At 41.6% G+C, this 14604-nt stretch overlaps 1 protein-coding gene across 1 annotated transcript; it reads left to right on the top strand.

Moving 5' to 3' along the window:
* The first annotated feature begins 109 nt into the window (after positions 1-109).
* On the top strand, positions 110-14165 carry kcnk4a (potassium channel, subfamily K, member 4a). The gene is made up of 8 exons (XM_080900902.1): positions 110-383; positions 3211-3389; positions 4617-4894; positions 9190-9307; positions 9737-9897; positions 10760-10946; positions 11739-11875; positions 11969-14165. The coding sequence occupies exons 3-8, from the start codon at positions 4706-4708 to the stop codon at positions 13040-13042; spliced, it is 1866 nt and encodes a 621-aa protein (XP_080757028.1). The 5' UTR covers positions 110-383; positions 3211-3389; positions 4617-4705; the 3' UTR covers positions 13043-14165.
* Positions 14166-14604: the final 439 nt, after the last annotated feature.

Here is a 14604-nt window from a genome sequence, read left to right as displayed (position 1 = left end):
ATGGCGAGATGAAGGAATCAGAGAGCCGAACCTCCCCGCCCCCACCCAGATCCAGCTCAGGAAACTCCGGGCCCTCTGCTCTTCCTCTGCGCTGACGGCACTTAATCACACTCGTAGCACTGTAATAGACTCCTCATCCACTCTCACGCCTTGCCCCTTTATCTTCCCCTTCTCCTCCTCCTCCTCATACAATCTGCTGTCCTCTGTCAGAGTGATGTAGAGTCACGAGAATGGGGAAACACCTTCCAAGGAGAAAACACACATGCACAAGTGCCTTCTCACAACACGCACACATACACACATGCACACAGAGCTCCTTCAGTGCTGAAGTGAAACAACTTGTGCTGCATGAACTTGGACAGCAACATTTCTCCAAACTGAAGGTAAGATGTGCAGCAGTGTCTTTCAGGGGACGAACTGTGAGCTATAATGTTAGTGCTTTTTGAGGAGAGACTGGTCTGTTGATTTTAGGTTTGTCATTTAGTGTGTGGTTTAAAAGTCGGTTTACATGTATAGACTGTCACACTGATTTTAAAAAGAGATGATCAGTCCTCCTGCTCCAGCTTATGTGGTCTAAACGCTGACACTACAGACACAATAGTAATTTAACAGCAAAAGTCACTCTTGAGATTTATGCATCAGTGTTCCTGCATGTGCGTTTACACTGTTTGCTAAGCATTTCATTGGAAATATTCTTTCTTAGATTTGTTGCCTCAAAGCAAAATGTCAAGCAGTTTATCTTTTTTTTAATGCCGCTTCTCTAGCCCCAAACAGTCCTGTCATTATTTCTGTGGATAATTTTTTCCCAGAGCATGAAACCAGAGATCCAGAGTCGTACCCTGTGATCTCCTTCTGACGTCAGTGTTGGCTCACTTTAAAAAAGGGAAATTCTTTAGGGGGGTAATTACATCTAAAGGAGCTTTATATTCTCCTCACACTGTAAATTCTTTAGCAGATACTACAGTCTTACCCACAGACAATCCTATTCATCTCTGGAGGCTGATTCAGGTTTATGGGTGAGAAAACATCTTTGTTTCTCCAGCTGTGGCAGATACTTGTGTTGATAGATTGTCCTTTTTTGTGTTAATTTCATGCAGTACAAATAATACAGTCACCAAAGTCTTGTTAGCATCATCTTTGCTGTGTCCTTTTTTAGGGTTTTACAGACTCCGCTGCTGTAGTTATTTTAATACAACCCAGTGATCACAAAATCTGGATTTTTTTCCCTTATATATATGTTTTCTTAAAAAAAGCTTTCCAAAGTGGCAACTCTTCTGTGTGACACAAACTAAAGCAGTGATAGCATCAGTGAATAAACACTCATATTTTATGTTAAACAAACTATGAATAAACACCCTGAAGTCTTTCAAACAAAGAAATGGACGGCATGTTTTTGTACAGTGTGATGTTATTAATGTTTTGGATCGGTTAAACCCTTGAGAGATACAACTCCTGACCCTGACAAACCTTTACGAATTCTTATAAAACTCCGATAACAGAAAACCAAATAGACTTATTTTAGGACTATTAATACTTAGTCTCAGAAACTCCAGTAAGAGGTTTCTTTATGAACTACTTGATGATGAGAATTTATACTTGAATATTTTTACGGTGCAAAGTGTTGTTCATTTTATAGTGTGACAGAGGTCTCCAGCTTCACTAAAAGTTTCTAGTTTACGTCTTGGATTTGTAAGTTTCATACTGCACCCTGTTTTCTAAACTCTCAAAATCCTTGCTATGTGTTAAACTGAGATTCAGGTGGAGCACACAGAAAAAGATGCACGTAGATTATCCTGCAAACTGGAGCTCAAACCTCCAAAGTTAACTAAATGTGTTTGAGTGGAGAAAGATATAAAGCGAGAATTTGTAGCTGTTAAAAGAGGATCTGCAGGACAAAGCCGAAGTCATGACCAATCACATTCTGTAGTGCCTTGTTTCTTAAAGCTGTGAACCTGTGGGCTCAGTAGTGGGCAAGGTCATGCTATAACAGCATTTTTAAATTGGAAGTATTTGGATTATTTTTATTGTTGGTGAGAGACAGCATTTTTGAGTAGAGTTTGAGGACCAGTACTTTAGTTTAAACCTGTTTGGTTAGACTAGGGGTGTCAAACATAATGTCAAATGGCAATGACTCCAATACTGGACAGCTTAGAAAATGTGGAGTGCATGGATTTTGAACTTTTTTAACTATATTTTAAGTTTTACAGCTTTTCCTATTGCTTAAGACCCCGCATTGCCATCCATACAACACCAAAGTACAAGGAAATTAATTCATGAAAACCTTATATTCTAAATTATACTTACAGTACAGCAATTAAGCACTAAAACCTTTTCTATAACTTTACATGTTTACCATGTAGTTTAAGTGGTTCAACCCACTTCACATCAAAGTGAGCTGTATGTGGCCAATGATGTGAAGTAAGTTTGACATTCCTGGGTTGGATTTCTTTTATACACCTGCCTTACATGCAAACCGAAGAACAGCATGTACACATCTTGTTCCAGCTTTGTGCCTCTTTCCAAACAGCTCTGTGTATGATTTATTACCCCACCTGCAGCATTGTTTAACTTGGGATTAGATCACAGTCTGTCAGACGCATGCAGTCTCTTTCTCCGTCGCCCTCCCTTCACATCTTAGCAAAATATAAAAATATGCCTGTGTAGGTTTAGACTGTGATAACTAATAATCTGCCAGTGCTGACGCCACGGACAGAGATTTAGACTGTCCACACAAACCAAAGCCAGCAGTCCATTAGCGCAGAATGCTAACAGTTGGCCAAACTCTGGGAAATCTCAGAACACTGTCAAGGTCCACGTGGAGACGACCGGGGCCAGTCGACCCAAAGCATGAAGCTCCTAAATCCCAGTCCTGTTTTTCTGGGTATCCGACTCAAAGGTAAACACGGTTCAAAGTAGCCAAATGAAGATAAGACCTAACCATGTTTTCGATTAATGTCAAGATGTATGTTTGGAGTTCTGGCAAAGTGTAATCATTTGTGCACCCACTGGCAGGGTGGCCTGGTGTGTGTCAGTTTTTTCCAGATATTATGACAAACACCCTGCAATGAGAACATTTATTTAATGCCACCCATACCCTGCTGAAAAAGAATTGAGGAGATACGCCAGTTTGGAACTACTCTGATAGATTTACACTTTAGATACTTGATTGTTTTTGACCTGAACTAGTCTGTACTTCTGTGCACCTGAAAGTGTTCAAATGGCTTGAAGGGGAAGGAAATGGACACGCAATCATCCGTTCCTGAACCCTGACGTTGGAGGCATCGCAGAGCGAGCAGAAGAGGAAGAAAAAGAAGGAGTTTCGATATTTCTCTATCAGCTGATTTCTAGAGTTTTAACATGGGATGAGCTCCTGACTCCAGTGAGTTAAGGTACTGTCTTCTTTATTTTTCTCAATTATAAAACATTCATTATCATGGAGACTACAGAAAGCATTTTGAATAGCTCCTTTCAATAGGATAGTATCGCTGTTGCTGTATTAGACTATGATCACGCTGGATGCATTTCTTAAAGCGCAGCACCTTTTTTCCATTTCAAAGAACCACATCTCGATTTGGGTTTAAGATATGGTTTGTTTTTAGGAGTGTCTCTTGTCACACTCCAAGTTAAACAAGTCCCAACGTCAGTAACATCTCACACTGCGTCAGTGGAAATGATCTTTGTCTAAGCAAAGTTGTCAGTCTACTGATTTTACCTGCCTCTTTCCTCAGTGTAACCTGAGGAAACAGCTGGACAGGCATCTCTGTGACTTGAAATTAGGGCTTATATTTATATTTATCTCATTTACTTTTTACATGTATGCTGAAAAAAAAAAATCCAGAATCAATTGGCAAGTAAATGTTGGTCTATGGTGTGTCATTTTCATCAGCTGGCCTTGTAACAGATTGCATGCTATTTCTCAAAGTGCAACATCATGAATGCTCTTTTGTGCCTCACCTTTTAATCTTACCTGAGGGCTTGAGAAACGAGGGCAAAAAAAAAAAAAAAATCCAGTCTGTTTCATGCAAAAAGCTTTTAAAGAACAATTTTGTGATAAAATCTTGTATAACGTTGGGAAGTACCCACCGACACGAACATCTGAAGTCTTATAACACTGTAAACTTGAAAGAGGACGGCTTGTTTGTCACGTATACCTCTTACAATAGCTATCGCATCAGTGACAGCTCTGCTTTTGGACAATCTGGACTAGTTGAATGTTAATTAAAAGACCAGCGAGTCGCTCAGTGTACATGCAGTGTGGCTTAAGGACCCACCTTTAATGCAGAAAACGTTTTGTGCAACAGCTCTGAAACATCCACACTGTGTGCCAACTGTAGGAGTAAACACTTTACAACCTGGATTCACTCAATCACCTGTCTAATAACAGTCATACTAATCAAGCCATGAAAGTCTCACTAAATTAAAGTGCTTGTCATTATTTTCCACCATGTTAGTAGTTTGTCACGTTTGGTGTCAGTGACTCTCAGGTTTGGGCCTGATGCACAGATGCCTTCCAAGAACACTTGTGGTGCTTTTTTTTTATTTTATTTTTTTATAAAAGATATTTCCGTGCTTGCACATGTAGCACCTCTCTAAAGGAACTTCCTGTTTATGGCCAGTTGTATCCTGACTGAGATCCCAACCAGATCTGGACCTGTGAGCTGAGACCCTTTAACCCTGGAGGGGCAGGGAGAAAGGCGGGGAGAAAATGCGGTGCACTACCCTCACCACCCTGCTGGTGGGAGTCATGTTGTACCTGGTGATGGGAGCGTTTGTTTTTGTCACCCTGGAAAAGCCCACAGAGACCTTGGCACATGAAAAGCTGCTTGAAACCAAGAAAGAATTCCTCATGAAAAACTACTGCGTCACCGAGTCGGACTTTCACGAGCTTGTACAGGTATCAGTGGACACAGTACGTCACTATTATCCCACTCACACTCTGAAGCAGCTTTAAAATATGGTTTATTTACGGTGGCCCTGAGAGGCCAAATGGACTGCAACTTAAGTAAACACCAGCAATAAGAAAAATGCTGCAAAAGCTCACAAAACACAACGGAATTAGGAAAAACGGAAATAGGAAAAAACAAAACAGAAATATCTGGGGTCATATCACCTGTGTGGGATAGGTGGTCAAAGTAAGTAGCACTGAAGTATTTATATTTTTTAGGCTTACTCGATTTGTTTCCATGTAAATGAAGTTATGTCAGCACAGTTGAGCTGTTTTAAAGTGCACACTGTATAACATTAGTGAGTAAATATTTAGAAGTGTGCCGTCAGAAGGCCGAAGCTTCCAGTCTGTATTAGATTAACAGCAAATTAAAGATGCTGAATGTAAATGTAAATAACCAAATTGCTGTAGTAACATTATCGCTCAAACCAGATGGGCTTTTGTAACTTGAATGTTTTAATTTGAAATTGAGCTTCACAAAGTCTGAATTCGAGTGGAACATAATCCTCCAGACTACATGTATTTTTCTTAATCTCACATTAAACAAGGTGTTGAAACACGTCCTTTTAACGATCTTTTTTCTGATTGGCTGTCCCTTGGACAGAAGGGAAACAGAAGGTTTGAACAGCAGGATATATGGGGTGCAACAATACTCTATCGATATTGAACCGTTTGATACAGTGCTTTCGGTTCGGTATGCATATGTATCGAACAATACAAAATTTTTTATTTTATCAACTTTTCTTCTGACGATGCTGTCTGTGTTGAGCACTCAGTGGATCTGCGTGACTACTCCGCCTAGGCTGCACTGTCGAGCGCAGATCCACTGAGCAGAGCGCAAGCTAGCGAGACAGAACTGCCTCAACGCTACCCGAAATTGAACCTCCACCACCCTCATTCAGATCTGGCGTTTGGAACTATCTCGGTTTTCATGTGAAGCATGACCCTGATGGTAAGCGCCTCATGGACAAAAGTAAAACAGTATGTCGGATGTGCCACGCAATGCTCAATTGGTGGGAACTAGTGCGTTAGCCAGTTAGCTCGTTAAGGTGTTGACGCCATCCAGCCCCACGCACGGGGCCATCTGCGGAGATTTGCCTTATTATGGCGTTAATGTCATGTTTTTATATATATATATATATATATATATATATATATATATATATATATATTAATATATTAATATATTAATTAGGGGTGCAACGATACACAAAATTCACGGTTCGGTTCGATACTTTGGTGTCACGGTTCGATATTTTTTCGATACAAAAAAATGTTCATGCCTTTTTAATTTGTCATTTATTAAAATTATAAATATATATTTTAACTCAAAAGTACAGTTTTTAAATTTAACCCTAACCCTTGTGCGTGTTTTTTATTTTGACAGCGAATGCGCACCTGCGGACCACTTATGTGCAGCCCTGGTTATTTAGCTCGTCATATTGCAGCCACAGAAATTATTTTGTCCATGAAACCATAAAGCTGCACTTTCTTTTTGCCTTATAGTCTGATTTGTCATAACTTCTCCGTTTTGTGGTAAGCTTTTCTTTGGCTGTCACTTCTTCACCCTGACCTGTCTTATTTGGCTCAGCAGAACTAAAATATATATATATCTGTCTGTGAAGGTTCTCAGTCATCCAGGTCATCGTAGTCAAATATAAATCCTGCTGCTTTTACACACGGACTCACATAAGCTCAGCGATTCTCTGCGCGATCAACCTCTCACATGTTTAAGCTGCGGGAGATTTCACTTGTCATGTTTGCATAGTAAGCTAACGATTAATAAGACGATGTCAGAGGAATTGGTGCACAAATTATCATCACTCACAGATCAGTGCTGTCGCTCTCTATACACAGTTCGCACGATTGCAAAGTGAAAGCAAAAAAACAAGCGCAAATTCAAACGCGATTTCAATATGTCACATATTGACAGTGGCTCACCGATGCCAATGACATAATTACCCAGCTACATTTCTGAAAGAATGCAAAAGCATTGACATATATTTTTCCTTCTTACAATAGCCCGACGGGCAGGGAAGAGATAGATTTTGGTAGCCCGACTGAAAAAATCGCTAGCCCCAGGACGTCAGGCTAGCGATATTGCAAGCCCTGTATCTGATTGAGGAATCATGCATCTTTGGAAAAGAGAGTTTATTACAGAGAAATGTCTCTTTCCAAAATAAAAGCTATACTATCCGCTTCTTCTGGGTTATATTCTCAGCAGCATAAGGAGAATCATGTGCTAACAGCTGTCTAAATGACTCGGCTAAAGTTAGTAGCATGCTTGTTGTTTTTGTCTTTGCACTAGGATGATGTCGGCGTAAATGTGCAGTCATATTCGTTGTGTTCCCACTAGTGCTTTCAGGTTAATCTCGTTGAAATGACCTTAACACCACAACATGGCAAATCTCCGTTAACGAGCTACCGCCGATCGCCCCGTGCATGGGGCTAGACGGCCAACACGTTAACGAGCTAACTGCGCTAACACACTAGTTCCCACCCATGTAATTGAGCATTGCATGGCACATCCAACATACTGTTTTACTTTAGTCCATGACTCGCCTACCTTCAGGGTCATACGTCACATGAAAACCAAAATAATTCCAAACGCCAGATCTGAATGAGGGTGGGGGAGGTGCCCTGCGCTCTTCCTTCTGACGATGCTGTCTGTGTGGAGCGCTCAGTGGATCTGCGCTCGACAGTGCAGCCTAGGCGGAGTAGTCGAACGCAGATTCACTGAGCGCTCCACACAGACAGCATCGTCAGAAGGAAAGTTGATAAAATAAATTACAAATGTTGTATTGTTCGATACATACGCGTACCGAACCGAAAGCACTGTATCGAACGGTTCAATATCGATACGAATATCGTTGCACCCCTAATATATATATATATATATATATATATATATATATATATATATATATATATATATATATATATATATGAATGAGAGAGAGAGATTAGGGGTGCAACGATACACAAAATTCACGGTTCGGTTTGATACTTTGGTGACACTTTGGTGTCACGGTTTTTTCGATACAAAAAAAATGTTCATGCCTTTTTAATTTGTCATTTATTGAAATTATAAATATATATTTTAACTCAAAAGTACAGTTTTTAAATTTAATGTTGCTGAAACAACAAAATAATAAAAAAAAAAAATCTGATTGAGGAATCACTCATCTTTGGAAAAGAGTTTATTACAGAGAAATGGCTCTTTCCAAAATAAAAGCTATACTATACGCTTCTTCTGGGCTATATTCTCAGCAGCATATTAAACATATCAGGTCCCCATAAGGAGAATCATGTGCTAACGGCTGTCTAAATGACTCGGGTAAAGTTTGTACCATGCGTGCTTGTTGTTTTTGTCGGCTTCCACTTGTCTTTGCACTAGGATGCTGTCGGAGTAAATGTGCAGTCATATTCGTTGTGTTCCCACTAGTGCTGTCAGCGTTAATCTTGTTGAAATGACGTTAACGCCACAACACGGCAAATCTTCGTTAACGCTCGGATTGCCCCGTGCGTGGGGCTGGACGGCCAACATGTTAACGAGCTAACTGCGCTAACACACTAGTTCCCACCCATGTAATTGAGCATTGCATGGCACATCCAACATACTGTTTTACTTTAGTCCATGACGCGCTTACCTTCAGGGTCATACGTCACATGAAAACCAAAATAGTTCCAAACGCCAGATCTGAATGAGGGTGGGGGAGGTTCAATTTGCTTAACTTCTGTCTCGCTAGCTTGCCCTGCGCTCAACACAGACAGCATTGTCAGAAGGAAAGTTGATAAAATAAATTAAAAAATTTGTATTGTTCGATACATATGCGTACCGAACCGAAAGCACTGTATTGAACGGTTCAATATCGATACGAGTATCGTTGCACCCCTAATAAATAAATAAATAAATAAATATAAATATATATATATATATATATATATATATATATATATATATACATACATACACACACACACACACACACACACACACACACACACACACACACACACACACACACACACACACCTACCTCTCAGGCCAAGGTATTCTGTAGCACAGAGATATTCTCTTTAAGTTCCTACTGTTTACCACGTGCTGCTTTTATTTTCCAGATTTTACTTAATATCGTTCTTTATGTACGCTACGAGGTCCATGCATTATAAATACACCCATAATGTGAGTAAATAAAATGAACAAATAGATAAAACTTGGATGAAAAATTAAATTCCTTCAGGGTTTGATGTCTGCAGTCGAGGCAGGCCTGAATGTGAGCAGAGTTCCTGCCAACTTGACCACTCGCTGGGACATCGCGTCTGCCTGCTTCTTCTGTGGCACCATCATCACCACCATAGGTAAGTGACAGAGCTCACCTGCAGGGGAAACATTGCTCTCTGAGTGACAAAATGATCCACCTGATGCACTGTTGAGATTCTCTTTTCTGAGAAAGTGTTACCTGCATTATTTTCACTGAAGCATTTAAATGTAGTTTGGTATCTAAATTTGCAAGGATTTAGCCTGCAGGTGTTTTTATGGCTTGATAAATGTCACACTAGAGCTTATTTATGTCCTTGTTTCAAAGACACGCTACTTAAAATGTGATCAAACTGTAGCTTTATTTTTCTGGTCAACAAAGTATTCATGAATTGTAGAGTCACAGCTGATGAATATTTTCTAATACGCCCTACTAATTAAAATAATTACACAAGGTCCCTCTTTAAATTGTTTGTGCATGTCAGCTTTTATAACTAGCGTCATGTCTTTTTGATTAATCCTTCAAACAGGCTTTGGGAACCTCTCACCTCGGACGCCTTACGGCCAGTTGTTCTGCGTGTGCTACGCTTTGGTTGGCATCCCCATGTTTGGCATACTTCTCGCTGGAGTGGGCGACCACATGGGCACGGTGCTGCGGAGAGCTGTGGCCAAGATTGAGACCCTCTTCCTGGTGAGAATGGTCTGTCCTGCCCATCAGCCAAAACTTAGGAGTAAACAGCTTTAAACCTACAAGGCACAGACTTCTTATCAGTGCTCTACGCAGTAAACTGTTTGGTTCTCTCTAAGTTGCAAGTTAGAACCATGCAAGAACCAAATGTCTGGGCTCAGCCTTACAGATAAAGTGAAGAGCTTGGTCACTTGGTAGAAGCTCAGAATAGAGTCCTTAACATCGAAAGGAGCCAGTTTGGGCATCTGATTTTGGCAGCTCCTAAATGAGCTGCTTTGTACATGTCCGACTAGGCAGGGAACCCAGGCAGAGATTATGTTTGTCAGTTGGGCTGCAGAGTCCTACCAGAAAAGCTGAACTACTAAATAAAGCTGTTCTTGGAACCTTATTTCTCCACAAAAAATAAAATAAAAATCACAAAAACTGTCTTTGTAAGTGAATTTTCATATAAAACCCACATTAGAGTCAGATCAGCTGAATCAGCACTTTAGCCACAGCTTAGAGCAACCGGACAGCAGCCTTATTCAAGAGTATCATGGTCACCATAGTCAAGTCATGTTGTACTTGTTTATTCTTTCAGGACTTTTCAAACAGATGGGTATTAAAGCTGCCCCACTGTTACATCTTCAGTCCATGACTTTAGTATAAAGAAAGAAAATAATCCTGAGATGCAGACATGTGATGAAGATGCCAGTGTGGACCAATAAAAAGCTGACAAATCTCAACATTCAGCCTGAATCCAGACAATTCTTTTTCCTTTTTGGTTTAATCTAGTTTAATTCTTGCACTTTTTTGTTACATGTATAGCTGTGTTGATCTTGATTTATTCTGCATCTGTATTGGCTTCTATCTTTCTCTCTGATAGAAACGCAAGGTCAGGCCCACGACTGTGCGTGTCACCTCAGCAGTTCTCTCTATCCTAATTGGCTGTCTGATCTTCCTCGCTGTGCCGACAGTCGTGTTTCAGAAAGTGGAAAACTGGAAGTTCTTGGAGTCGCTCTATTTTGTGGTCATCACGCTTACCACTGTTGGCTTTGGAGACTATGTACCAGGTACAGACCAAACACACACACATTTTAATCAATATGGACAACAAGTTGATGGTTGTTCGTTTTTTTACCTGGTGAAGTTGTAGCAACATACGCTGAACATGTAACCTGGTCTAGAGCAGATTATGTTCAGTGTTTCAGTTTAATGGTGGTGTTATGGGCATTTTCACAGATCCTTTTCCAAATGACAGTCTGTAAGTGTGATCCTCTGCTGAGGGAGTGCTTTTTAGCCCTCTGCCTTGAAAGTCTGATGGGGTATTCTCGTCACCTGGGCGGTGTGGACACCCAAGTTTGTGAATGCGATACCTCAAGTTAGATGATGTAGGCATTTCAAATTGATATCATAGTTGTATTGACGGAACAAATTTGAATAACAGGGCAAGTTTTCTGAAAAAAATGTGAATGCAATAACTTCAGAACGCCGCGACCTAGGCACCTCCGTGCCCTTTTATATGAAACCTCTAATTAACACAAATATGAATTGTTTTTCTGCTCTTTTCTTCGTTATTCTCATGATAAACTGCATATATTTGGGTTGTGGTCTGTTTCTGTCAGAGGTCAAACAGCCTGAACATATCACTCACTCACAATTTATATGACATTTATATACAAATAACCCAAAAACGAGGTTTATCTATCCACCCACAAAGTTACAGCTGTAGTCTCCCCCCCGCTGAGGTTTAATTAATGATGAATGGTCAACTTTGTACAGGACTGCCTCTTTCTGTCATTTCTGTTCTGTGAGGTTCACTGGAACATCACATTAAAAATTAAATCAACTTTCTCTGCATGGAGTTGGAGGTACTGAAGACAACAGCTTCTTCAAGCTTCTGGTGTTGTTGTGGATCGTGTTTGGTCTTGCCTACTTTGCCTCCATCCTCACCATGATAGGCAACTGGCTGAGGGTGCTGTCTAAAAGGACTCGTGCTGAGGTGGGAGACTCCAGAAATGTTATCTGAGAGACACCTAAACTTGTGTCAGTTCTTCTATGTTGTAAAGCTAATGTTAACCTGTGTCCCTGTCAGATGGAGGAGCTGAGGGCCCACGCAACAGACTGGACGCAGAGCATGTCCAAGGATTTCCGCATCCCAAATCCTCTGGAATTTAATGACCCCTTCCTCCTGCAGCGGCGGCGCTGGAAACGTAGCGAGCGCCGACGCATCCGCCGGGGAGCCCAGGGTACACTGGGATACTGGGTGCGAGGGGGACCTGAGAATGGACATCTGTCAAGTCACTGGGCTGGCCTGTCGAGCTCCATGAGTGAACTGCAGGACAATTCGTCCGGGGTGAGGGGAACTAACTCAAAGGCACAGGTGAGTGCAGCTGGAGGGGGAACGGTCCCCATATCAGCAGCAGGGTACAGGGCTGACCCTGCTGGGGTTCTGCAAGGGCAGGGCAGGTCATTTCCTCACCACCTGTCCCGCTCATTCTCCGTCCCCGTAACCCGCTCCGGTTCACAGCTGGATGTTGTAGGGGCACGTATGCAGGAAGGGTCACTCTCCGGATCAGAGTCTGCATTCGACTCCAGGTCAGATGGCTCCTCAGTCTCCTTCTCCTACATGGCACCCCACAAGTTCCAGCCGTGCCAAACCATCGGCAGCATGGAGGAGGGATCAGTAAGACTCGCACATATGGACACATCAGAGAGGAAAGATGAACTGATTCCAGCAGAGAACTATGAATCTGCACCAAACAATAGCCACAATCAGGCACCTGACCCTAGTCCTTCTTCTCGCTCTTCCCCTGTGCCCACATCCCTACCCGAAGTCCTCCTTCCCTCCCCTGACATCACCACAGCCCCCTCACCAAGCTGCCAGCTGCTCGACTTCTTCGGCGAGAACTTGGCGTACATTGACGAGTCCTCAGACACCCTGAGCGACCGCCCCCAGTCCACGAGCGAGGAGAAGAGGAGACGGCCCCGAAAGCCTAAGAAGAAGAGCATGAGGAGACAGCTATCACACAGGTGGAGCTCGCTGCAGGTGAGGAGGCCCAGCAGTGACATGCAGCCACCATCCCATCCTCCAACACCACCTCCAGCATCCTCTCTTTCAGACCTGTCTCTACCTGAGAACCAGACAGATGCAGCTCCTGCACTCTGACAAAAACCAGATGTGGCAGCCGACATCACAGCTGTGGTTCTACACTGCTGCTAGCTAGAAGAAACACGCCTCATGAATGCAGCTGTTGTTCTGGGGGTTTTTTCTTTTCTTTTTTTTGGTGTTTATAGTTAGCCTCACAAAACCACCTCACCAATATTGCTTTGTTTCTTTTGTGTGACTAAAACGATATAAGATGGGTTTGAGTTTCCAGGACGCTCTGACAAAGAGATAAATCTGCCTTTCAGTGAGGCTAATCGTGCAACTTTAAGTGGACCGCTCCTCTCATAAACAAGGTTCGGGACTGAGTGAGTCACATCATTACCAAGATGTCATTAAACATAATTATCTGCTTTGTTTTGAGCTGCTGAGCTCAGTGGATTCTCGGCACTGACTTGACATTAAATCTGAGATTTAATCTGGCTTTGTGAGGCTAACTTTTGAGGAGCGACTATAAGCTTTAAATTCAGTGCAGGGTTTACACACAGCAATTTACAGAAGCTGTCGGCTGCCTCGCCTGAAAAAAGACCACTTCCGTTAACATAAGAAAAAAATCTTTTTATGAAATGCAGCCTTAAAAGGGAAAGACATCCGGGGATGTGTTTTGAACAGTAAACGACATGTATTTAAAGTGTGTGAGGTCGTCATGTGCTAACTAAATTGATCAAAAGACAAGATGCGCCAGGATCTGGGTGGCTTACCACCACGAAAATTCCCGGGTGAAAACCCTGCCGTGGGTGGAAAACCAAAACCACAACAACAGCGCATCCGATTCAGAGCACGGCAGGGCCATTACTCTTCATCAGAACTGCACCATTGCACCATGGTGTGCTGTCATTCAGGTCCTTAAGTTGTCAGTCGTTTTAGGGATGATGGAAAGTGACTACTAAAGGATCTTCTGACTATTTTGTGTTTAAAAAGGGTTATAAAAGAAAATCAGATGATTAAACCTGATACAGTCACACCAAAGTTATTTAAGTTAAGTTTGTGCTGCGTACCAACTTTGCAATCAAGTGTCCTTAAATCACTGTTGGTAATATTCTGCTTGTGTCCACTTTTCCACTTAACAGCTACAGTTTTTAGGTTTAATTCTTTTTCTGAACAATAACAAGTTTTATATCCTGTGTAATAACCTTTCATGTCCCATTTTTTTGCCAGTTGATATCTCAGATGTATCTTACAGTGACGCATTAAAGAGACCTTTATTACACACTGTTACCAGACATTAAGTCTTTATCCTGTAACTGTGGAGTTTTCTTTCACTTTTAATGTCACTAAACTTTTTACACTTGGGTCTTCTACTTTATTAATCACAAATTTGCAAATTAGAACATGTATTAATAAAACACTTAGTGGTTTAACACTAAAAGCCTCACAGGGACCCAGAGTGTGTTTTGGTGTCTGAAAGCGAAAGAGATAAACTCTACAGATTGCCTTTACATTGTGCAGTGCCTACATTGCTCATACGGTGATATATACCCAGTTTTTCATTCTTATTATCACCGTGGATATTAGAAGTAAATTTTTTCCATCCTGGCTTTTTTAGGTAGTGACAGGATGGTGAG

The sequence above is a fragment of the Rhamphochromis sp. 'chilingali' genome (genome assembly GCF_963969265.1).
Source record: "Rhamphochromis sp. 'chilingali' genome assembly, chromosome: 13".
Classification (NCBI taxonomy): domain Eukaryota; kingdom Metazoa; phylum Chordata; class Actinopteri; order Cichliformes; family Cichlidae; genus Rhamphochromis; species Rhamphochromis sp. 'chilingali'.
Note: the sequence above shows the minus strand (reverse complement) of the source record. Positions and strands in the feature narration are given on the sequence as shown.